This window comes from Eleginops maclovinus, chromosome 4, assembly GCF_036324505.1.
Source record: "Eleginops maclovinus isolate JMC-PN-2008 ecotype Puerto Natales chromosome 4, JC_Emac_rtc_rv5, whole genome shotgun sequence".
Classification (NCBI taxonomy): domain Eukaryota; kingdom Metazoa; phylum Chordata; class Actinopteri; order Perciformes; family Eleginopidae; genus Eleginops; species Eleginops maclovinus.
The window spans coordinates 35,688,277-35,712,785 of NC_086352.1; the positions used below are offsets into that span (position 1 = coordinate 35,688,277).

The 24,509-nt window shown below is 41.6% G+C and overlaps 2 protein-coding genes across 5 annotated transcripts in view; both read left to right on the plus strand.

The window, feature by feature from the left end:
- The window catches only part of aldh1a3 (aldehyde dehydrogenase 1 family, member A3), a 54,687-nt gene extending 35,120 nt beyond the window's left edge, over window positions 1–19,567 (plus strand). The window contains exons 6-13 of the mRNA XM_063882559.1: window positions 6,007–6,135; window positions 7,930–8,043; window positions 12,664–12,766; window positions 13,593–13,777; window positions 16,532–16,696; window positions 17,121–17,278; window positions 18,397–18,471; window positions 18,559–19,567. Of these exons, the coding sequence (XP_063738629.1) occupies window positions 6,007–6,135; window positions 7,930–8,043; window positions 12,664–12,766; window positions 13,593–13,777; window positions 16,532–16,696; window positions 17,121–17,278; window positions 18,397–18,471; window positions 18,559–18,628 (999 nt within the window). The 3' untranslated portion in view covers window positions 18,629–19,567. The remainder of the gene's footprint in view (window positions 1–6,006; window positions 6,136–7,929; window positions 8,044–12,663; window positions 12,767–13,592; window positions 13,778–16,531; window positions 16,697–17,120; window positions 17,279–18,396; window positions 18,472–18,558) is intronic.
- A 2,139-nt stretch (window positions 19,568–21,706) lies between these two features.
- The window catches only part of lrrk1 (leucine-rich repeat kinase 1), a 70,627-nt gene continuing 67,824 nt past the window's right edge, over window positions 21,707–24,509 (plus strand). For all 4 annotated transcript variants that reach the window (XM_063881642.1, XM_063881647.1, XM_063881643.1 and 1 more), the window contains exons 1-2: window positions 21,707–21,857; window positions 23,173–23,305. In XM_063881642.1, the coding sequence (XP_063737712.1) occupies window positions 23,236–23,305 (70 nt within the window). In that variant the 5' untranslated portion in view covers window positions 21,707–21,857; window positions 23,173–23,235. The remainder of the gene's footprint in view (window positions 21,858–23,172; window positions 23,306–24,509) is intronic.

Below are 24,509 nucleotides of genomic sequence, written 5' to 3' on the forward strand. Positions count from 1 at the left end.
ACTGATGGAGGGGGTTCTCGTTAGGATACAGGCAGCAGTGATTTGAACCAGTTGTAGTTTATGGATGGACTTGTCAGGTAAACCAAAGAGGAGAAAGTTACAGTAGTCCAAACGTGATGTGACCAGGGTGTGAACTAGAATTTCAGCACTGTTGGGGGAAATACATGGGCTCAGGCGAGAGATGTTACGTAGTATGCTGACCGAGTGACGTTATTGATGTGGGACTAGAATGATAGGGTGCTATCCAGGAGGACACCCAGACTCTTAACCTGGGGAGAGGGTGAAACAGATGAACTGTCAATGAAGATGGAAAAGTCATTTATTGTAGAGAGGGTGGATTTGGTGTCAATAAGGAGGAGTTCAGTTTTGTCACTGTTGAGCTTGAGAAAGTTTTGGGAGAACCAGGATCTGGTTTCGCTGAAGGCAATCGGAGAGGGAGCTGGGAGGGAGGGACGTGGTGGGTTTGGTGGACAGGTAGAGCAGGGTGTCTTCTGCATAGCAATGGAACTGAATATTATATTTACGGTAAATATGGCCAAGAGGGAGAAGGTAGATAATGAACAGGAGGGATCCAAGGACAGAGCCTTGGGGAACACCAAAGGAGAGGGGGGGAGAATGGGATCTGAATGTTTTGAGTTGGACAAACTGAGTACGGCCAGAAAGATATGATTTAAACCAGTCCAAGGGGTATCAGATATTCCAATGGAGGCTAGTCGGTCGATGATGATGGCCGACTTTTACCACTTTTCTATGAATATCAACTGCAGGACTATCTCTTACTCCGGGGCCGAGTTGCAGCGCCACCAAGGGATTTACCAGCTGTTATACGCAGACACAGACGGGTGACGCGTGTTGGTGCCTGTGTGAGGTAAAAGAGGGCAAATAATAGGAGGAGATTTAAACCTTATTTTCCCTCCATAATCATGGGGAACGTCAGGTCACTGGGAAACAAGACGAACGAACTCGCAGCACTAAAAACACAGCGGGAGTACCGTCAGTCGAGTTTGCTGTGCTTTACGGAGACATGGCTTAACGGGGAAATACCAGACTGTCTGGTGGAGCCGGGTGGCTTCACTGTGGTTCAAACCGACAGAGACAAGCGGAGCGGCAAGAAGAGAGGTGGAGGACTTGCCGTCTTTATTAACAAACTATGGTGTAACCCTGGACACGTATCGGTAAAGGACAGCATTTGTACTCCGGACATTGAGCTGTTGGCTGTGAGTTTGAGGCCGTATTTTTTACCTCAGGAGTTCTCACACGCCATCGCTGTTGTTTTTTACATCCCACAAAGTGCTGCAGCATCACAGGCGACTGATGTCCTCCACTCTCCTAATCGCGGGATTACAGACGCGACACCCCAGTGCATTTATCACGGTTAATGGAGATTTTAACCATGTAAAAGTCTCCAAAAGCCTTTCAAACTTCACCCAGTAGGTGACCAGTGGCACTAGGAACAATAAGACACTAGCCCTGCTGCATGCCAATGTTAAGGAGGCATACAGCTCCAACATTCTCCCCATCCCCCCTTGGAGGTTCAGACCACAACCTGATCAGGCTTGTTACCAAATACAAGCCCCTTGTTGGGAGACAGCCTACCACCATCCGGACTGTACAGCAGTGGTCTGATGAGCTCAAGGAGGAGTTGAGGGAGTGCTACAGGACAACAGACTGGGACATGTTTCACAGAGTTCCTGGTGAGGACATTAATGGACTCTCACAGTGCATCACGGACTACATCAGTTTCTGTGAGGAAAGCATTGTACCCACCAAAAAGGCACGATGCTTCCCAAACAATAAACCCTGGATCAATGGGGACATTAAAACCCTGCTGAACAAGAAAAAAAGGGCTTTCACCCAACACCACTCCACAGGGGACAGCAGCCTCTCCCCATTCAACCCTACTCTTGGGTGACACCTCCAGCAGCTTCACACCTCCGATAATCACCACCGGACAGGAATCAGCTCTCGAAGATCAATGTGAGAAAGGCCAGGGGGCCAGACAACACCAACCCCCGGGTGCCCAAGGTGTGCGCCGGACAGTTAACAGGAGCTTTTCAGCACCTCTTCAGTCTCTCTTTGAAGTTGATGAAGGTGCCTGAGATCTGGAAGACTTCCCGCATTGTCCCAGTGCCCAAGAAAACACGCCCTAGCACTCCAGGAGACTACAGGCCTGTAGCTCTGACCTCTCATGTCATAAAGATCTTTGAGAGACTGATCCTGGAGCATCTCAAACCCCTTGTGTGTGACTACCTGGACCCTCTACAGCAGGGGTATTCAACTAAAACTCAACGAGGTCCAGTTAAAGAAAATTTCCTCAGGCAAAGGTCCAGAACATCAAAATGTCTAACTGGCGTTATGAGTGAGTGTGATATACATTAGCTGTGACCTAGTAGCTGTATCAACGTCTGCATGTAATCAACAACTGACTGTCTCAAACAAACAAAGTACAATTCAAAACAACAATATTTATTGTCACTTGAACTATACAGATATACAGTATAATACTGTACATATTTTTGATGTTCCACTCGGGCAGCATTTAAAATAAAATAGAGAAAATAAGTAAAATAGCATTTGAAAATGTGTGCATCTTAAAAGAGCTTACATTTAGAAAAATTAAATAAAGTGCAGCAGCAGCAGCTTGAGTTTCCCTTTCTCTTTGTTAACCGTTTCAAATCTTAACAGTTTCAGTCAATTATAAAACATATCACTCCGAACACATCATAACTGAACTAAATTGAACAGTTTTAAGGTTTGTCTTTCTGTCCCTCTTATATTCCACTCCCTCACTGACTGTCTTTAGTTCAGTGAGAGAACTGAGCTCTAGCCTGTCCGGCCAGGATTTTAAATCGGGGCTGAAATGGTGTCAGGGCCATTCTCAAACACATGTCAGGGTGCTCAAAGGTGCTCCCCTCACCGCCTTCTCTCTCTGTCTCCCGCTAACTCGTCTCTCCCCTCACTCTTCTCTCCGTCTTCTCTCTCCACCAATGCGTCTCTTCACTCACTCTCCCCTCACTCTTCTCTCTCTCTCTCCCGCTAACTTGTCTCTTCTTCTTGTGTTTTATCTCCCTGTATCGCTCCCTTGTCTCTTTCGCCCCCTGTTGTTGCCGGTTAAAATACAATTGCCCCATCAAAAAGGAAAATCCCTTATTAATGTATTGATTATAGGTCCGGGTCCCTATAGGTCGGTGTCAGGGTCCGGAACTGGACCGCGGTCCACCTGTTAGTGAACTATGCTCTACAGTTTGCCTACCAGGCCAACAGCGGTGTAGAGAATGCCCTCATCTACATTAGGGCTGAACGATTAATTGCATTTGCGATAATATCGCGAGATGACAAAACGAGATTTTCCAAGCGCAAAGGCTGCGATTTGACTGGTCACGCCGAGCGGAGCCGAGCGAAGCCGAGCAGACAGAGAACGAAGTCAACGCTGCGCTTGAACCTGTTAGGCCTACACAATGGCCTCAGGCTCGTCAGAAGAGTGCACGGCTGGAAGTTTGGTACCAAAGAGGGGCGGCACGTCAGTTGTGTGGAATTATTTTGGCTTTAAAAAGGAAAATGCTGCGCAACGTCAGGTATTGTGCAGAACGTGCCTCGCTACTGTTGCTACCTCACGAGGTTCACGATTGTAATCACGATTGTAATCAAGATTGATTTATTGCTTGTGTTTTTTTGAAAAATACATGAGAAGAGGACCTTGAAAAAATAATCGCATATTAACTCGCAATTGCAATATTGAGGGAAAAAATCGCAATTAGATTATTTTCCAAAATCGTTCAGCCCTAATCTACATGCTGCACAGAGCCAGCTCACCTCTGGAGAAGCCGCACAGCTCACTAAAAATCCTTCTCCAGCGCCTTCAACACGATCCAGCCACACCTGCTCGCTGAGAAGCTGTCACTGATGCAGGTGGATCACAGCTTGGTGGCCTGGATCACTGACTACCTCACCAGCAGACCTCAGTATGTCAGACTGCAGGGCAGCGTGTCTGATGTGCTGGTGAGCAACACTGGTGCCCCCCAAGGAACTTTGCTGTCACCATTCCTGTTCACCCTCTACACCCATGACTTCCGCAACTCCGGCTCATGCCACCTACAGAAGTTCTTCGATGACTCCTCCATTGTCAGCTGCATCGCAGATGTAAACGAGGAGGAGTATAGGGCCCTGGTGGAGAACTTTGTAGGCTGGTGTGACAACAACCACCTCCAGCTCAACATCAGCAAGACTAAGGAGCTGGTGGTGGTCTACAGGCGGAGCACGAAGAGGTCTCTAACCCCCATCACCATCAGGGGGGAGGACGTGGAGGTGGTGAACACCTTCAAGTTCCTGGGAGTGCACTTGAACAATAAACTTGACTGGAGTGAAAACACTGATGCTCTCTTCAGGAAGGGAGAGAGCAAGCTGTTCTTCCTGAGGAGGCTCAGCTCCTTCAACGTGTGCACGAAGCTGCTGCAGACGTTCTACCAGTCTGTGGGGGCCAGTGTGCTCTTCTTTGCCTTGGCGTGCTGGGGGGCAAACACCAACAAAAGGGATGCTGACAGGCTGAACAAGCTCGTGAGGAGGACTAGCTCTGTAGTTGGAGTTAAACTGGACAATCTGGAGGAGGTGGCTGAGGGGAGGACGAGGAGGAAACCTCCTGGATAACTCCTCCCACCCCTCCATGCAGAGCTAGTGAAGATGAGGAGTACGTTCAGCCACAGACTCACCCCACCTCAGGACAGCTCTAAGCACAATAACTTCGTTCTGAACACATACATGTGTATATTTTTAACAATACTTTTGTTACTTATCTGTATATATATTATATATATATATATATATACATATAAATATATATATATTTTAGAATTTTTTATTTTAAATTTGTGTTTCATATCCCTGTGTGAACCTGTACTGTTTTTCCTCTTCTCTGTTGCTGCTTAAACACTCGAATTTCCCCACTGGGATTAATAAAGGTACATCTTATCTTATTTTATTTTATCTTATCTTATCATATGAGAAGTACACTCATCTTACGTCCTCTGGACTTATTGTGTAACAGCCATTTTAATGAGTTCATGTTTGGGTGTTATTCACAGTGTGTGCCATAGGGTGTCGCTGTCCGATTCCCTATGGCACAGGTATTTAAGGTCTTGTCACAGGATTGGTTGTAGCAAATGTTTTTTGGGCACGTTACCGCGAGGGAGAATACTGCAAAAGGATGGTTTGTTAAGGAAATAAATGGATTGTATTATTCCTCACCTGAATACAACCCGAACCCTGCCTATTCTTCATTAAACACAACAACCCCAAACGGTATCTATAAATACAGCCAAGTCATCCCAGGGATTCTCTACCCAGGGGTAGAGAATCACAGACGCGGGTCACACACGGGGGAGGGAAGTACAGAGACCTTAAACTACAGGGAGAGTTACGCTTAAACAAAAAAAATGAAGGTATGATACAACACAATGAAAGGATTTAAATAAAAGAAACTTGAATTATCTTCTAGGGATGGCTCCTGACGAACCAGGGGCCTCATTTATAAAACTTTGCATACGATTCATGTGAAAATATGGTGTACGTAGGAACAAAGGAAGTACTACCACACAAAAATATTCTGAGTTTTATATATCAGAATATTTGTGTGCGGTAGTACTTCCTAGTCGATATTTGCCTTTAAATAGTCAGTGAAATTCCCCATATGAATATTAATTTAGACTGAAGATCGCAGGAAATACTGACAGAACAGCTAAAAAAAAAATATATCACAGCGTTTAAGACTTTGGTTCTAGATGGGGAGGTGGAAACAAACAAATCATATTGTTTGGTGCACGCAGTTTGAAGGCAAAAAAGAGTGCCAGTGTGAGTATCGACAAGCAAAATGTTATGGATTATAATGTAAATTAGTTTAAAAAATGTATAGCCTGATAGAGTATAGAGTGTATTGAAATTGTACACTAACTGTGTCACTTGTTTCGGATATTGTGTTTTAAACCTGGCATGTTTTTTTTTTTACTATGCTAGTGGAACTTTCCTCTGCTGATGTTCATGTGGAAGATGGCTCCAGCCCTGAGCTGTGGGAACACTGTGGTCATCAAGCCAGCGGAGCAGACGCCCCTTACAGCCCTCCACGTTGGATCACTTGTCAAAGAGGTCTGATGTTGGACTGGAAACCTCTCTTAGTTTGAAATGAACGCAAATTAAAGATCCTGCTCTCCTGTTCTGCTACCGAGACAATCTCAACCATAACCTTTTAACTGTCTCCCAAAGGTCCAGACCAATAGAACCAGTTGAGAACACAGTCACAGAATCAAACCCAGTTTTGTAGATGATTTATCAAAAGGAATTTGGAACTCAACAATATTTTTAAGTATCTTGCTGTATTGGCGCTCCACTGTTGAGATTTGGTTTCTTTAATAGTGGCTTCAAAAGTTACTGTTTTGTACGGAAGTCGAGAACAGCCATGGATTTATTTTTAATTTTTATGCACTGTTATGTCGTGATAACGACTTATCTCGATATAACAAAGATTGTTTTCTCGTGATAACGAATTAATTATTTAGTTATGTCGACATAACAAAGATCTTTTTCTCGTGATAATGAATTAATTTATAATATGTTTGACTTCATTTCAACCTGATTTCAACCTACAAGTGCTGCCACGAATGGCTTCCGTAGGCAATGGCTGTAGGTGTAGCCTACGTGTAAATTACACTTTATGTTAGTTTGTTTACTTGACTGGGTTTGTTTAGGGGCTACCGGTTAGCAGATGAGAGGCTGACAAACTCGTATCTATCTGTTATATTTCTGTTATATCCAGATAACGACATAATTAATTTGTCATCACGAGATAACGAAATAAATTAATTCAGAAAACAATCTTTGTTATATCGAGATATGAGATAATAAGTCGTTATCACAAGATAACAGTGCATAAAAAAGAAAAAAATCCATGGCCGTTCTCGGCTTCCGTAGTTTTGAGTGCACTCACAGGAAGCAATTTTCCTTAAGGGATGTGTTAATCATTTTGAGAACAGCTGTGGAAACACATTGAAATGTATGGACAGGGACAAGTCAACATGTCGACCCAAAGACAGCTGAGCTTCAGTGTACCGTGTGTAACTTTTGGTTTCGAGTTAGTTATCATTTAAAGGCAGGAGGTAGGCTATGAATGTCTGATGGTTGGGATCAAGTATTAAGTCAATGGTTGAAGCAATTCTCAGCAATTTTTTTGAAAAGTGACATTGTTTTAAGTAGAAAACATTACTTCAGAGTACTGCGGTGAATCTCTAGCTAAGTTTCCACCATGCGTATTCTGCACAATCTCTTAAACTCACGAACAGCAATATTCATCCTTGACGATGTTTTGTCACATGTATTTTTTATTTAAAAAAGGCAACTCTGTTCCGATGTGTTCCTTATGTTTCACTGCTTTAATTAAAGGTTCAGAGTGAACTGCTATATAATCAATGTAATGCAAAAAGCACTTCAGAACTAAATTAATAACAACATTCTTATTATATTGTTGAAATCCCTTAAATTTGGTAAATAAATAATTAATCCCTTATACTTATCTTTTACAGTTTTAGTATATCATAACTGGAACGAGTCATCGATTCGGTCCAGGTCACGTAAAAGTTTCATTTGTAGAATGTTATGTCCTTGAAACCCCCAACTTCCTTAACATTTTTTAAAGAGGATTTAATCTTGTATCAATGTTAGTAACAAACCCCAGTCATTTGTTGTTAAAGAACAATAATACAATTAGAGTCCACAATATTTTTCAACATTAAGACATAACTATATCACTTGATTATATAGAAAGAAGATATAAGCAATACTTAATTACCCTTGTCTCGACAAATGGATTAAATGTCTGTAAATGTTATCTGGAACAGTACACCCGGTGACTCGCAGCACCAACATTCTCTCTGGCTCGGCTTTCAGGCAGGGTTTCCTCCGGGAGTTGTGAACATCGTTCCAGGCTTCGGCCCAACAGCAGGAGCAGCCATCGCCAGCCACATGGAAATTGACAAAGTGGCCTTCACTGGCTCCACAGAGGTGAGTGAGTGTACGACAGTCATTTCTGCTGTTATCATGATTTTTGACAAATGCATAAAAGACCCTCTTAAATAGCTGGATATAAAAACCAGCAGCCTTTTGAGTTATGCAGTGCTGTTTTGCAGTTTGAATTGCAGAACTAAAGTAAGGCAGGTGTTGATAGAGTAAGAGATTACAGAGGAAATATAAATTACTGTTAGGTTAATGTTTGGCAGTATTTTTGAAACTATTTAATCATTTAATGATGTATAACCTTAATTATGTTTTTTCTGAAGCCAGCAGTCAGCACCGTTAACAACTCGAGTGTACTGTTCTTCACTCATTTCATGCAACCTGTGCAGTTGTTCACTGTGTTTGTAATTGTGTAATCTAAAGCAGGGGTTCTTAACTTTTTTGACCTTGAGGCCCAATTTTTATAGTACAAAGTGGCCCGGGGCCCATTAAATATTTACACTGTATAGGTTTAATTGACCTCACTCACGGTTTGATTTGTATTCAATAATAAACCAAATCCACTTACAGTTTAACAAGCAAAAACCTTGTCAAATAAAATGACATGATAAAATGGGATCATCACAAAGACTTTTATTAGACATGTGTATGTAAACCTGCACACACATCAAGCCACTGAACAGGCTGATAATTCCTGGCACATATCAAGCCGGGACAAGACATTTTTTTAAAGGATCAAGTCAGGCTTTTTATTTAAAAAAGGACCAATATTTAGATTTTACTTATAATAAAAAAAATACAAATATATATATAAATCAATCAATCAATAAAAAGGTGGCAAAATAAATACATTCACATAATATGAATATTTTTTTTAATGAAATAAACTGTAAATTAAATTGAAATAAAATGCAAAGGAAACTATAGCCTTATAATCTGTGAAGTCATTTGACAATTGCTTCAGCAGGCATGCAGAACCAGAAGAATCTTTATATCTGACAAATCAACAATAACAACAATAATAACAACAATGAACAACAGTGATACAACTCCCTTTTTTATCTTCACCTCTTAATGAGACATTTGGGCATGCCTCTGAGACATAATCAGATCCAGTCTGGGTGGAATGGGGGAAAGGCTCACTCTCAGAGTAGCCTCCAGTATTGCTCTGAGTCTGTTTCCGGCTTTGGTCTTGGTTGTGGCCACAATGGAAAATCCTGATTCACACAGGTATGTAGTCGTGAATGGGAGAAGGACTTTCACGGCCCTCAGTGCAAGACATGGGTACTCCTTTGAGACAGCAATCCAGAAGGAGACCAGGTCCAGTTTGCCCCACTGCAACTTTAAAGTGCTGTCAGTGGAAACTTCCAGAAGCTGGGATTCCATATGTGAGGGCAAAGCAACATCATTTTTTAGTGGGATCCACTGAAAATGGGTCCAAAATCCACATTTTTCCCTCTCTGGGATCCTCAGGAAAGTAGTTATCAAATGTCTCTGCCAGTTGTGAGAGGTGCTGAGAGACTGAGTCACTGATATTCACCTGAGGGGAGTTTTCCAAAATGTCAGACAAAAGTGGAAACATGTCCATCCTCTTTTCCTGGGCCCTCGTGGTGCACAAAGCAAGTTTCCTCTTGAAAGCTTAACTTTGTCTGCAACAAAAAATATGTTGCTGTTTCTTCCTTGAAGTGAGATGTCCAGTTGGTTCAGCAGTGAAAAAATGTCACAGAGGTAGGCAACTTTTGCTGTGAACATTGTGTTGGCATAGTACTGTGCAAGATGATTGTTTTTCTCAGTGAGAAAAGAGAAGACTTCATTCCTCAGTTCAAACAAACGCTTGAGGACTAGTCCTCTTGAAAGCCATCTCACTTCACTGTGATACAGCAGCTGGATGTGATCTGCTTCTATGTCCTTGCAAAGCTTAGCAAAACATCTGGAGTTCGCAGCATTGTTTTTAATAAAGTGTATGGTTTTTGCACTTACATCCATCACCTGGTGGAAATCTGGTGACGTCTTTTTTGCTGCAAGGCTTTGACGGTGGAGAAAACAGTGTGTCCATTTAGCTTCTGGTGCACGATCGAGTATCTGTCTGATGACACCCTGATGCCTGCCAGTCATTGATGCTGCACCGTCACTGCACACCCCGACACAGTTCTGCCAGTCCTGGCCGTTCTCAGTGAAGTAGTTATCCATGCAGCGGAAACATTCCTGAGCCGTGGTACGTGTTGGTAGCTCTCCACAAAACAGTATGTCTTCGTGCAAACTACTGTCCCAGCGATAGCAAACAAAAACCAGCAGCAGTGCAGCATTCGTGACATCCGTGGACTCGTCTAGTTGTAAAGAGAAAAACTGGCTACTTTTTATTCTTTCAAGAAGTGGATGCTGTATGTCTGAGGCCATGTCAGCGATACGGTGACTCACAGTGTCGTTTGACAGTGGGATGGTCAGCAGCTTCTTTGCAGCGGCCTCTCCGATCATCTCACGGCACATATCAACAGCGGCAGGCAGAACCAACTCCTCCGCTATGGTGAACGCCTTCTTGGTCTGTGCCACACGTCTACGAGGTAGCTGGCTTTCAGTGCACATTTGGAGTTGCCAGTCAGTGACACGACCGACCTTTTCTGCATCTGCAGCCCATTTTCTTTTCTTTTGAGAAGTTCCACCGGCTTTCCCACGAGCGTCGGGTGCTTGGTCTGTAGATGCCGCTGTAGTTTTGAGGGCTTTAGTGCCTCATTTGACAGCGTCAGCCCACACTCCACACACTGGGCTCTCAGCACTGCTTCGGTACCTCCGTTTACGAAGCCGTATTTTATATAATCGGGATTGTACCGACGCTAAAATGCACTCTTTTGTGGGGGGTCGGAACGATGTTCGTCATTTTTCCGTTTTAAAAAGTTCTCCATAATTTTATATATCTATAAAATATATATATATCCATCCATTTTCTCCCGCTTTTCCGTCAGGGTCGCGGAGGTAACAGCTCCACATATATATATATATATATATATATATATATATATATATATATATGTGGTAGAACCTGATTTCTTCTTCTTTATATATATATATATATATATATATATATATATATATATATATATATATATATATATATATATATATATATATATATATATATATATATATATATATATATATATATATATGTGTGTGTGTATATATATTTTATATATATCGCGTGTCGCGTATCGGGTGAATATATCTAGCGTGGAGAAGAAGACAGTCTTCTTCTCTGTCTATTGCAGCTTGTTAAACAACTGACTGATGCATTACCGCCACCACGTGGTCGAAAGCTGCATTGTAACGGAGCTTCTCATGGATAACATATCTCTGGTGTCTTAAGTTGATAACCTATGCAGTCCCGCGGCCCTTGCGGCCCACAGGTGCAAAACTAAAAGTTTTTTGCGGCCCTCTAGGTGGCGCTGGCGGCCCAAGTTTGGGCCGCGGCCCTATGGTTAAGAATCACTGATCTAAAGGATTTTAGTTATGCTAGATGGCTGATTCATCTAACTTTGTTATACATTATATTCAAGATAACGTACCATTTCTTATTATTTTAGTACTGAAGATATCTGTAACAATCTTTCACAAGTCAATACAAGCACCAATATATCCATGTTCATCCCTATTGGGTCATTTGTTTCAACTGTTAGCTACTTGAATTTCCAAATTAACGACAATCTTCCAAGATGGAGAATTAAGAAACCGGTGAGGAATAGAAAGAAGAGTAGAACCTGATTTCTTCTTCTTTATTATTATTAATAATAATAATAATAATAATAATAATACATTTTATTTTTATAGCACACTTTAAAAACAACGTCATCTCAAGGTGCTTCACAATGCTATGACGAAACAAATAAAAATAAAATGAGATGAAAAGTTATCTAAGAAACATATTTAATAAAATACTTTTGGTGGTGAAAAACTTTCCGTTCCACTCAGCCTGTCAGGGTTTGGGTAACAGTACCCAAGTGCAGTAAAATGAACGGGAGGCCGGTATGGGTCCAAACAAAAGGTGAGCTTTATTTAAATTAAAGCTGTACGTTCAACCAAAAATAACCACACCAACAATAACCAGGGGATACAGGGACACTGGGAACAGGAGCAGACAGACGGACGGACGGGCAGGAACAGGCAGGTAACAGGTTCAGGATCAGGTAGGAAACGACGACGACTACCGAACCAGAGACAAAAGGGGAACCAAGACTAAATACACAAGGCTAATCACCACAGCTGGAGAGGGGAGGATAAACACAGGGGCAACAGGTGAACACAATGACACAATCAGGGGAAGGAGGGAAACTAAACACAGTGAGTGAAACTTAACCTGACACAAGAGGGGAAAACCTTTCAAAATAAAACACACAACAAGAAGACACGACAGACACGAAATCAGGATCATGACACAGCCCAGCACATTTGATTATTGCAGTGCTTGTATAATGAAATACATTTACTTCCTAAACTTTTTAGAATCATGGTTTGTTGTTCTACGATATCCATCTGAAATAGATTTTATTAGCTTAAATTGCTTGAGTTCACTAACACTATTACACTAAACACTACTAATACTATGTTTTGTGCTGCTACTGTGTAGATATACTACGCATGATGCATTAGGATATGTCTATGTGAACCATCATGCAGGTTGGCAAGCTGATCAAACAAGCATCTGCCAAAAGCAATCTGAAGAGAGTGACTCTGGAGCTGGGGGGGAAGAACCCATGCATTGTGTTTGCTGACTGTGAATGTAAGTAAACAAAAATAATATAGATAATAGTAACATGACGAATGAAATGCAACATGGGCATGTTTCAGCATGCACTGGAGACTGAGCAAAAGTCACTTCACACCTTTGCACCCTCAGGGGTTTCACCACATCACAACTCACAAATATTGAAATATGAGTCCTGTCATGGCTCATCTTTCATCTGTACAATTGACCTTTTTTGTGCCATTGCTGTCACCAGACAACTGTAGGGTGAAGATCCCAGCGACTGTGTCACTATCAAAACATATTCTGTAGCTCAGGGGCTGCAGTGAAGCATTCCTGATCCAGAACAATACAGCCACTACTGCACCACTCATGTGTAGTATGATGATGTGTGGTAACATTGGCCTGACGAACTACAGTATGTGTTACCTAACTGATAAGCACACCTCTCAATAGTGTTTCAGAGATTTAAACAGGTTAAGTTCAGTTTTAGTTTATTAGTTTATATACCATGAGCAATGAGCCGGAACTCTTTAAAGGTAAGGTGTTAGGGTTATCAAGCTAGTCAGAGCATTGAAGCTGGGGCTTTTTCCCCAAGACTGGTGACATCATCCTCTTGTGCCAAGAGAAGACAAATTAGCTAATTAAATTATATAACACCCTCTGCAATGAACATCCCAGACTGACGATACTTCCCATAGGAGCGAAGTTCCCATTTTCTTCTGAAGAATGTTAGAACTCAAAGGTAACGACGGTTGTTCTTTATTGCTCTTGTCTTTTTTGTTACTCTGTGTGTGTGTGTGTGTGTGTGTGTGTGTGTGTGTGTGTGTGTGTGTGTGTGTGTGTGTGTGTGTGTGTGTAGTGCAGCTGGCTGTGGAGGAAACTCAGAAAGGAGCTTTTTATAACCAGGGTCAGTGCTGCACAGCTGCATCACGTATCTTTGTGGAGGAGAGTATTTATGAGGAATTTGTGCATCGCAGCATAGAAAACGCCAAGAAGATTGTCATAGGAGACCCGCTGGACCCCCAGACATCCCACGGGCCACAGGTAGAACTCACAGCAAACCTCAAGCAACATCCTTAATTGTAACTGTTTTTTTGAACATGAAATTTACATATTATTGCCTCTCAAAGGGACCCTGTAATGTCATGTTCAGGTTGCTTTTACTGTCACATCTTTCCATGCTTTAATATTCAAAAAGCTCTTTATTTGTCCTCATACTCTTTTCACCCTCTGTCTGAAACCAGGGCCTAGTCTGCTCTGATTGGTTAGCTGGCTGACTCTGTTGTGATTGGTGAACTGCTTAGAAATGTCCCGCCCCTTAGCCTATCACGTACAATGTGTTTGAGCGCTGCACACTACACACTACAGGAGAAGGAAGATCACAGAATGCAGAAAAGGGCCTCTTTAAAGTTCCCCTATTATGCAAAATGCAGTTTTTCCTGTCTTTTATACATAAATGTGTCCCCGGTGTGTAAGGAGACTCACAAAGTGTCAGAAAAAACAACCCTCTCTCTTTTCCTCCTTACCCACATCTGTAAAAATGGGGGTTGGCGTTTTGTCTTTTGAATGAAGAAATGCGTTAATTTCGGGTAGCAGCTCGTAAAAACGCCTCAAAACTCTGCCCCGGCTCAACCATCGGACCTCTGTGTAGTACAGCACATCGCCGTGCGCAGACTCCAGTTCAGACAGGAATTGTTGGAACTGCCTGTGTTTAAGTCCCTTTGCTCTGATGAAGTTTATGCATGACACCACAACCTTCATGACAGAATCCCACTTCAACACTTTGCAGCACAGTGCTTGCTGGTGAATTAGGCAGTGGAGTTGTAGCGGGGCGGTGAGACCCCGCTCTTCCATCTCCCGGTTCATGCGTCCTATTAGACCCCGAGACGCGCCCACCATACTAGGAGCCCCGTCAGTCGTGATGCTGGCAAGCTTTGACCAGTCTAGGTCCAACTCTTCCATGGTTTGGCATACTTTGCCGAAAATATCCTCCCCCGTTGTAGTCCCTTTGAGACTTTGGAGGGCTGCCAGCTCCTCGCACATCTCAAAGTTTGCGCTAACTCCACGAATAAAAATGAGCAGCTGCGCTGTGTCTTGTGACGTCCGTGCTCTCATCCAGTGCTAATGAAAAAAAGTCAAATTCTTTCGTCTTCTGCTGCAGCTGGGCATATACATTACCCCCGATTTCTTCAATGCGTCTGGTGATTGTACTCGCCGACAGACTCACGGCATTAAAGACATCTTTCTTCTCGGGACACACCTCTTCCGCGACAGCATTCAAACATTTCTTGACAAACTCTCCATCAGTGAAAGGTTTACCGCTGCCTGCTATCAGTTGAGCAACCCAATAGCTGGCCCGAACGGATGACTGGTTCAGCTGAGCTTGGCGTACAAACATAGGCGCCGATTTATGTTTCTGCCGGTGGGTGCTCTAAAAAGTTTAAAGCCCGACCCTCGACAATCTCCGTGTGTGCGGTTAAATCTCCGTGGGTGCTCGGCAATCTCCGTGGGTGCTCGGGCCCCGAAGCACCCACGGTATCGGCGCCTATGCGTACAAATGTATTCTGCTGAGGTAACAGTCCACTTTTTAGCTTTGAGAGTTTGTCTGCTCGCATTTGGCCTTGCAATACTTGTCTTTGTGACGGGATTCATAGTGTCGGCGCAGATTGCATTCTTTGAATACCGCCACCGCCTCTTGACAGATGAGACAAACAGCCTTTTCTTTCCATTGAACAAAAAAATAATCGATTGACCACTGCAGGTTAAATACCCTGCATTCCGAATCAATTTACCTAACCTTTTCGCCATTATTCCGTTCTATTTGACAGGGGCTAGTCTAGGATTCGCTTGGCCAGACTGAAAAAAAATCATAATGCGTCTCTGGTATTGTTCAGGGGGCCGGGCCAAATGTGGAGGCGGGCCGTATCCGGCCTGCGGGCCTTAGTTTGGGGACCACTGCTATACATAGTGCATTGACAATGCTGCTACGACAAGCAGGCTAAATGTAAAGCTAACTGCTAACAGATTGCTAAATGAAGCATGTTCTAACAATCTCTATAGGCTACATACAGAGAAAATGTTACAGACTCACATTTTCTACAACATATGAACGTTACACAGGCTGAACATTATGTTCTTGTACTTACAGATAAATAGTATCCAAAGCAAAAGCGTAAATAGAAATGAACTCTGCAGCACCGGGAGTTGGTTGCATGTCTTGACATATATATTCACATATATCCTAGGTACCACAAACGAACACAGAGGGGCAGTATAAACAAAGCAAATCAACCTTAATGATTTATATCAAATGCTTTCACTTTGAAACTATATTAATCTTTAAAGAAACACAACACACTTCTGTTGCCAAAACCTACAGATCTGTTTACTGTAAAGACAGGAGTTCATTTGGAAAAGACAGAAGCCATATAGCAAGTGGAAACGGAGACGTGTTAATGGGCATTAGTATGAAATCTAACATATATAGATAAGTATTGATTTCCTGTATACATGTACAGTACAGATTCAGAGTGAGGACATGCTATTCTGGTATAAAGTGGAAGCACTGGAAACAGCTATCTTTGCTCTGTCCAAAATTCAAACCAATCTACTTTTCTCTAACCCCACAGATTAACATTCAGTTTTAATGTCATTTTACTGAAACTCATTTAAATGAAGATGAGCTTATTACCATGGTGTGCCCTCTGTGCGGAGTGCCCCAGATCTAAACTGATTTTAACCTTTTCATTTATAACTGAGTCTTTCACTTTTTACCTGACTGCCTGTTTCTGGCTCCAGATTGACCGAAAGCAGTTTGACAAGATCATGGATCTGATAAAGAGTGGGAAGGAGGAGGGAGCCCAGCTGGAGTATGGAGGAGTAGCTTTGGGCGAGAAAAGCCTCTTCATTCAGCCCACCATCTTCTCTGGGGTCCAAGACCACATGCAAATTGCCAAGGAAGAGGTATATGTTTTGTTTCAAATATTTATATTAAGAAGAAGCATGTAAACAGCCATAGTACAGATTTCTATGGGTGGAAATCATGCTTCTCGTTTCAGGCATACACAACAGTCCAACAATTAACAACTTGATAAGACAAGAATACCAACATTCATAGTGACAATGGGAAAAAACGAATAATCATAAAAAATGTTAAGTTATATAAGTAAAAATTAAAACCCCCCACCCTTCTCTCCCCCAGTAGTTCCACCCATGTCAAGAAAAAACTATTTATTATATAAGATATACTGACAATTCCACCGCAACCTGGGTCTGGTTGTAGATGGACTTTAAATGCCTTTGAGACCTTCAAAGGACAGGAAACAAAATGATTTGATTGCACAGTAGGATATTTGACTGTTCTTCAATGATGTGTTTGTCCTCTCAGATCTTTGGTCCAGTGCAGTGCATCTTTAGCTTTAAGAGCCAGCAGGAGGCCATAGAGCGGGCCAACAGCTCCCAGTATGGCCTGGTGTCCGCAGTGTTCACAGCCAGCATGGACAGAGCTCTGTCTGTGTCTGCAGCCTTGGAGACTGGCACTGTCTGGTGAGTCCCTCACACAGGCTCTGACAGCCGTTTCATTTGCCTTTTTGTTAGTCAATAAAAACAACATTTATATTTTATCCCTAAAACATCATGGGGCAAAATGCAGGCATGATCTGGTGAAGTAATTTATTGATGATCATTGTAAAAATGTGAAACATTTTTCAATGTGTCATTCTATTATCTGCTGTCCATATTCATGTCTCAAAAAATATGTACAAAAGGAAAGCTCAAGCGGAGATTAACAAAAAATATGACTGACTCCGTTTCACAATACCACAAAGACTGAGGTAGACAGAGTTACACTCGGCAAGCCCCAAGTGGAGGAAAAAAATCTGCAAATTAAACTCACCAGCGTGTGATCGCCATGAGAATAAAATCAAATTCTGTATTTTCCTCCACAGCTGTAACTGCCCCATGTATCAAACATCAGTTATGGCAACTTCAAGGTCAAATTGACATTATACACTGCCCGATATTTATTGATCAACCTCGATCATGCCATAGCAAAAATGCAAACACGCAATAACACTTTGCTCCGCTTTAGTCAAATCAAATACATATTGATTTTGGTTCTCAGTTAATTGTTCTTATATCCCAGCTTGTAAGAACAGTGCACTCCGGTCCATATCTCAATGTACTGTGAGTGGCTGGTTTGTTTTATAAAGCTCCCTGGATCAGAACAGTAAGAACAGTGCACTCTTCAGACTGTTATTCCTGATGTAGCCATCACAGCAGATCTCTTCAGACTGTGCTCACAGACTGGAGGCACAGTACAGCAGTGCTTGGTGGATGTCTTACCTGTTTGCTGCCAAGTATAACACATTTCAACTAATCTACAAATTGAATGAACACAATGCATTATGTAGAGAAGTTTCAAGGTGTTAAAGGTAGTTGTTCTTTTTGTCTTAGTCCTTATGTTGAGCCTGACTAACCTTATCCTAACACTAGCTCATATTTCAATAGTAACTTTGACAGAAAACTATGTAAAATGTATTTTTGTATAACCTGTTTTAAATGTTTCGAACTGGCCTTCATTTCTTGGCTGGTAAAGGGTGTCTTTATGAGATTAACAATTGGTTGGCCCAATATTAAGTTTTGTGTTCTTTATCTTTGCTCAGGATAAACTGCTATAACGCCCTTCATGCCCAGACTCCCTTCGGAGGGTATAAGATGTCAGGCAACGGACGAGAGCTGTAAGAATCATCACTGTCTTCATATTTCATATTTTTTATTTTTCCCCTGTCCCTCACCAGCCTCCTGTGTTGTCTCTCTCCTCTCAGGGGAGAGTATGCTCTGGCTGAGTACTCTGAGGTGAAAGCAGTGACCATAAAACTAAGAGAAACTCTGTGAGAAGGACTACGCTACACACTTCTGTGTTCCTTCGTGCTGCTGAGGCAGCCCGGAAGATTTATGTCTGTTCACCTTTTCTTGTAGATGCTGTAGGTGAAGAAAACCTGTTTCTCAAAAGTATCAGTAATGTCAGTATACAAAGACGTTCTTAAAAAAGGAAAAAAGATAATTAAAAAAACACAAAAGTAGTGATACGATGATTGGAGAAAAAAATAATTTGCTTTATGGGACATGTTTTAGGTGAAGGTGACCTCTGGTCGTTGGTGTCAAATATCAAATCCTCTTTCTCCAGTCGTCCACTGACTCCTCCAGTCCTCTACAGACTCCTCCAGGCGTCCACTGACTCCTGCCCGTTGACCTTGGATTGACTGCTAGGAACCAGTGGATGCTGGAAGAAGTTTGAAGTGTTAACAGACAGCTGAAGTTGTGGGTCCTTTGGTCCAGGGTCCTTGTTCATTCTGATGTAGTCTACCTGTCCCACCTTTGCAATAGAGTGCTATTATCCCCTTTAGAGACAGGGGGGCTATCCCTCCATATACAGAACATAACAACTTATTATCAAGTGGAGTTATAACTGATTGTTTTTCTTGTCTAACCCATCACATTGATCAGTCGTCGTGTTTATTTCTGTAATTGTTGAGGAGCTTCTAACTCGCTGTGATGTATGAAAGCTGTCTACACTGAGGGAATTGGGCCTTCCCTTTAATTGTTGGAAGGAATTCTGTTTCCTGTCCTGGTTCAGGTCATATTTACCTTTCCAGTCACATCAATTATAACTGTTGCTATTGCTGTAACAGCAACAATATAATATAATTGAATGTCAACTTTAATCAACATTTATGTTTGAGTGCTTGTTTATTGTCACACATTGGAAGCAGTGGCTCTGAATATCATGTTCTCTAATTTAATAGAATTACTGAATAAAGTAACACCAATCTATTTTGTGTGCCATCATTATCAGCTGTTGTATGAGAAAGGACTGGTAAAGTAATTGAAAGAACGCTGTCCAAGATGTCCCCAGCACTTTCTGGAATAGACAATTCTGTCCCTCCCACATTTTAAAATAATTATTTAAACGCTTTGACGAAAGAGAATTTCACTCTTGGTGGGTGTCTTTCTGGGGACGATTTGGAATGTATCACATTTGATATTAGAAAACTTTGAAGAAAAAAAAAAAGGAAAAGCAAACATTCCTCCCAATCTGCTGCAGCGGGGCGCTGCACTAAGTGCAGAAACAAATGATTTACGGTAAAATAACCCCCCCCCCCCCCCACAGCCACACTGTTGGGTCTTTTGATACATTGAGGTGCTAATAAGTTCTCAAGCATCTTAAAGGTGTCGCTAACAAATGTAGGTGTGTTGTTTGCGTCTTGTTTGAATGAAGCGAATAAACACAGCTGAGCGATGAAGGACACTTATCAAATCATGAATTCTTGTTTCTTCCTAACCGGTATGTTGTTATTTGTTATCACGGTAAAATATGTTCGTTTTGTTGTAGTTAGTATTTACATATGTGTATTCACAGCCAGGGAGTAACAGACTTTCAAAATAATTATAATAAACAAACATAGATCAATGATAAAATAATTGTTGGCGTTAATTGATTAACGCGTTAACGTCATAATAACGCGTTAACTTCCCGGCCCTAGTTTTAATGCGATTATATGGCGGCTAGTGAAAAATATTTTAGGTGGGGCTGTGGAAGGGGGGCTCATTTTGAATTAAGGCTTAAAAATATGAGAAGACTAATCAACAAATTCATAGTATCTCACTGGCACTTCAGGGGAGCTCCGACTGGGGCTGTAGAAGGGCTTACAAAGGCTGCTGACTGACTAATACTGACCTCCAAAAAATGTGTGTGTGTGTCTGGCGACACGTCACACAAAACTCATCAGTGATCTGTGAATATTACAAATAAACACGAGGAATATGTGAATCTCTCTCTAACATGGACAACTTTCGAGCAGGCATTTGTGAATAAATGTTTTATTTATCGACCGAAAATGTGTTTGTTCATCTCAATGATCTGCTTGTGGATCGTCTTTTTACACACAGAGTTTTGAGATAAACTTTCCTCCGATCTCGACTAAAATCGGGTCGTGGCCCTCGGTTATTTTCGGAAACCACTTGATGGCCTTAGGTAAAATAATCTGTAGAAAAGCACGATCATTAGGTTACAAAAAACGTCATGCTCTTACTTTGAAACCTTGAAATGCGGAAATGTTGTCGTTGGCAGGCCATCAGGTGGTTTCCGAAAATAACCGAGCGACACGAGACGATTTTAGTCGAGACCGGCGGAAAATTTGTCTCAAAACTAAAAACGATCCACAAGCAGATCATTGAGATCAAAAAACACATTTTCGGTCGACAAATACAAAATTGATTCACAAATTCCTGATTGAAAGTTGTCCATGTTAGAGAGAGATTCATACGTTCCTTTTGTTTATTTGTAAGTTAATTATAGTATTCACAGATATTTTTCTTGTGAGTTTGCAAATCTTTTTAATGCATTTGTGGAAGGTGTTTTACATTTACAAATCACACATTTACACAGAAATTATTTTTCTGCTCGCACGAATAATTATGAGTAAAGGGGCGAGAGAGGGTAATGAAACATACTGTAATAATGGTTTACATTTTATTTATTAAACATTATTGTACTTAAGACACACATTCTGGGGATAATTAGTAACATTTATTTTGAAATGTGAAAAAAAAAACATTATACCAAATTATTATTGTGATAATTATTACACTTTCCACATGGGGGAAAATGACCAGCCGCCACTGATAAGATGATTAATCTACAAATTAACATCACAACCATAGTATTTAACTTATTCTGTTGTTGGAAATGTGTTTAAATAGAATAAAGAACGTGTGGCAATATGTGATTTTGTGTTTCTGTTTTGAACAGTGTTTAACTTTATGTCGGTTGCACTGAAATGCACTACTTTTTTTTTTCTTCACGTCAATGGGGATATGAATACGCCGTTTTGAAGCAAGTGGGCTGTTGGGAATTATTTTGAAAAATACACCGGAACTGCCACCGGTGTCCAATCTGACTTGACACCATGCGTGTGCGTTGGAAAGTTTGCATGCAGGGATCAGGAAGTGGCCACTAATGTTCTGTAATGTCGGGACTCAGATCTGGATCATATCTGCAGTTATGAGCTGCGCCGGTCAGCCATGAGGAGAGCTGGCTAACACTAACTGCTGTGTCATGAAAGTGAGTGTTTGAACTATGATCAACTATAAGTGTGTTTTTCTTCGTCACATCTGAGGAAACACTATATTAAACATAATTTATAATAATCTTCTGTTTATTGTAAGTATTTATCATATCCTTAGACCTGTCATTATTATGGTCTGCTGTGGTCTGCTGTGGCACAATGGGCGGTACCAATCAGAGGATGGGGGACTCCCCCCTATAATCAAAACACATATATTATTCTGGAATGGACCAATATGCAAAATTCTTACTTTTACTTATGATACTTTAAGTATATTTTGATGCTTATAGTTTTGTACTTTTTCTCGAGTCACATTTTGATTGCAGGACTTTTTTGTAACAGAGTATTCATACACTCTGGTACTTTTACTTAAATACGAGGTCTGAGTACTTCTCCCACCTGTGTTAATGTAACGTAATAATCAGCAGAAGCTCAAGGGTCGAACTGCTGCAGCGGCCCTCTTCAAAGGGAACAGAAATAATAGTGTTGTATACCCATGGACTGCTTATAATAGCAGGGACAAACACACACACACACACACAAACACACACACACACACACACACACACACACACACACACACACACACACACACACACACACACACACACACAAACACACTTTGTTTTCAAACCCAAACAAACCCACACACACACACACACACACACACACACACACACACACACACACACACACACACACACACACACACAGGAGGATGAGAACACAAATAAGAAAAACGTATGTTATAAACATGCAGTGAATAATTAATAGATGTAATAACAGATGACTTAGGGTATTTAGTCCTCACATCTCTAAATACATGTGTTTTACTTATGCCTTGCTTTTATTAATAGGTTCTCAGCATTTGGCTCATAAAGCAAATTGAAGTTGGCTGGGTTCTGCTGCCTTAGTGACAGTCTATGTAATTTAGTGTAGATCTACTGAGAGTTAAAGATGCTAATGCTCTACGACAGAGCGACTCTAGGTCTGTGACACTATAACCCACTGTGCTAAGCTGTGTGTAGCAACTTACACTGTTCCGTGGAAGCCCTCCGTTACGTCACATTATAATATTACATTTAGCTTTCTATTATTATTGGCACAAGGTGCCATGAACACAGGTGGGCATATTGAAGATATCTAAGGGGAATTTGTTCCATCATTTAGGAGCCAGGATCAAATGGGCATGCTTTTGTTGAGGGGTTCCTGGGTCCCCTCACAGTGAGGGCATAGCAAGCCAGTTGTTCGATGCAGAGTTGAACAGGTATAAATGTTTTGTTGTGCGTGTGCTGCTTTGTCTTCGTGCAGAGTGACAGCTGAGTCCAGGCTCCCTCTCTGTGCTCAGAGTGATTAACCAGTGACGCAAGTGGGATGTCCTACTGGTCTGTTGGCCTTCCCCAGTATACTGCAGACGCTCTCAGCAACATGGAGCAGCAAAGCGGTAAGTTCTCACTCCAGACGCCTGTGGTTTTCTTGCTGTGGTGTTAGAACCAGCAGGTAGCTTCACTATCGTTGCACTGCTTAAATTAAAAAAAAAGAGAACTGAAAGTGTGGTTGTTTGAAAGCCGCAAGCTCATCTGTTTCTGTCAAAATGTATACAGTATGAACCAGACAGTAACACTGATCGGGGGGGAACGTTTTGATCTCATGTAATACACAAAAAGGCTTCTCTGGCTTGTTTACTAACATATTACTGAAGTACAACTTTGTGGGCAATGACAGCAGAGTATGGTAATCGAGGTTGGCATACCTCAATGGCCAAAGGCGATTTCACATTCTCCTAGCAGTTCGTTGATCTGTTCATGAGGATAAGTCGTACTGTAAAAAAAAAAATACTAGGATGCAGGAATAATCAGGATCCAATCCACAATGTGAAAGGGTCTACTTCGGCCCATGCTTTGCTCTTCGAACAGTTGTTGTGTAAATCTAGCCAGTATTTTCTTTTCCTTAAAAATTACAACCGGAAGTAATGATAGATGATTGGGCGAAGCAGCATGAGATGCAACAGTGTGGTTGCAATGGTACATGGTTTTCTGATCTATAGTTAAAATAGTCTTTAAACTTCCTGTCAACATCAGATATGGAAACATGTGTTGGTTAACTTCTTTTTCTTGTGACCTCCTTGTGCCAGCCTGTGTGTGAGCAGTTTCACAGCTCCTGCACTGTGCCGTATCAGCTTGTCATGTAAATATTGTGTTAACTTCCTGTCTGTCTTCTTCTGCTGATTTTTCTGTCCTTCATCTGACTGTGTCTTATCTTCTTGTGCTTTTTTCTTGTTCTCTTTTTTTTTCTTCAACATCAGCCATCATGAATCCAATGTTTAGTGTTTTCACTTCTATATGAAAAATATAAAAACATGAATATTCAAAGCCGAAGTAAAATTGACCTTCCTTTGGAGTCTGGGTTGAAACTTAAATTTGGGCATTTTACAGACAGTTATTTTTCTGCTAGGTTCAGCAGACCATAGAATGTCCGAGCTGACCAATACGCATTGAGTATTCAACTAAGCAGTGTGTTGAATGTGTATGATCAGGGGGGTCAGTGTCATATATGTGCATAGCTTTAACCGCTCGAGCTTCACCGCAGCTGTCAGTTATGTCGGGTCATTCAAATCAAGGCTTGTGAGGGGTCAGGCCTTATCTCCA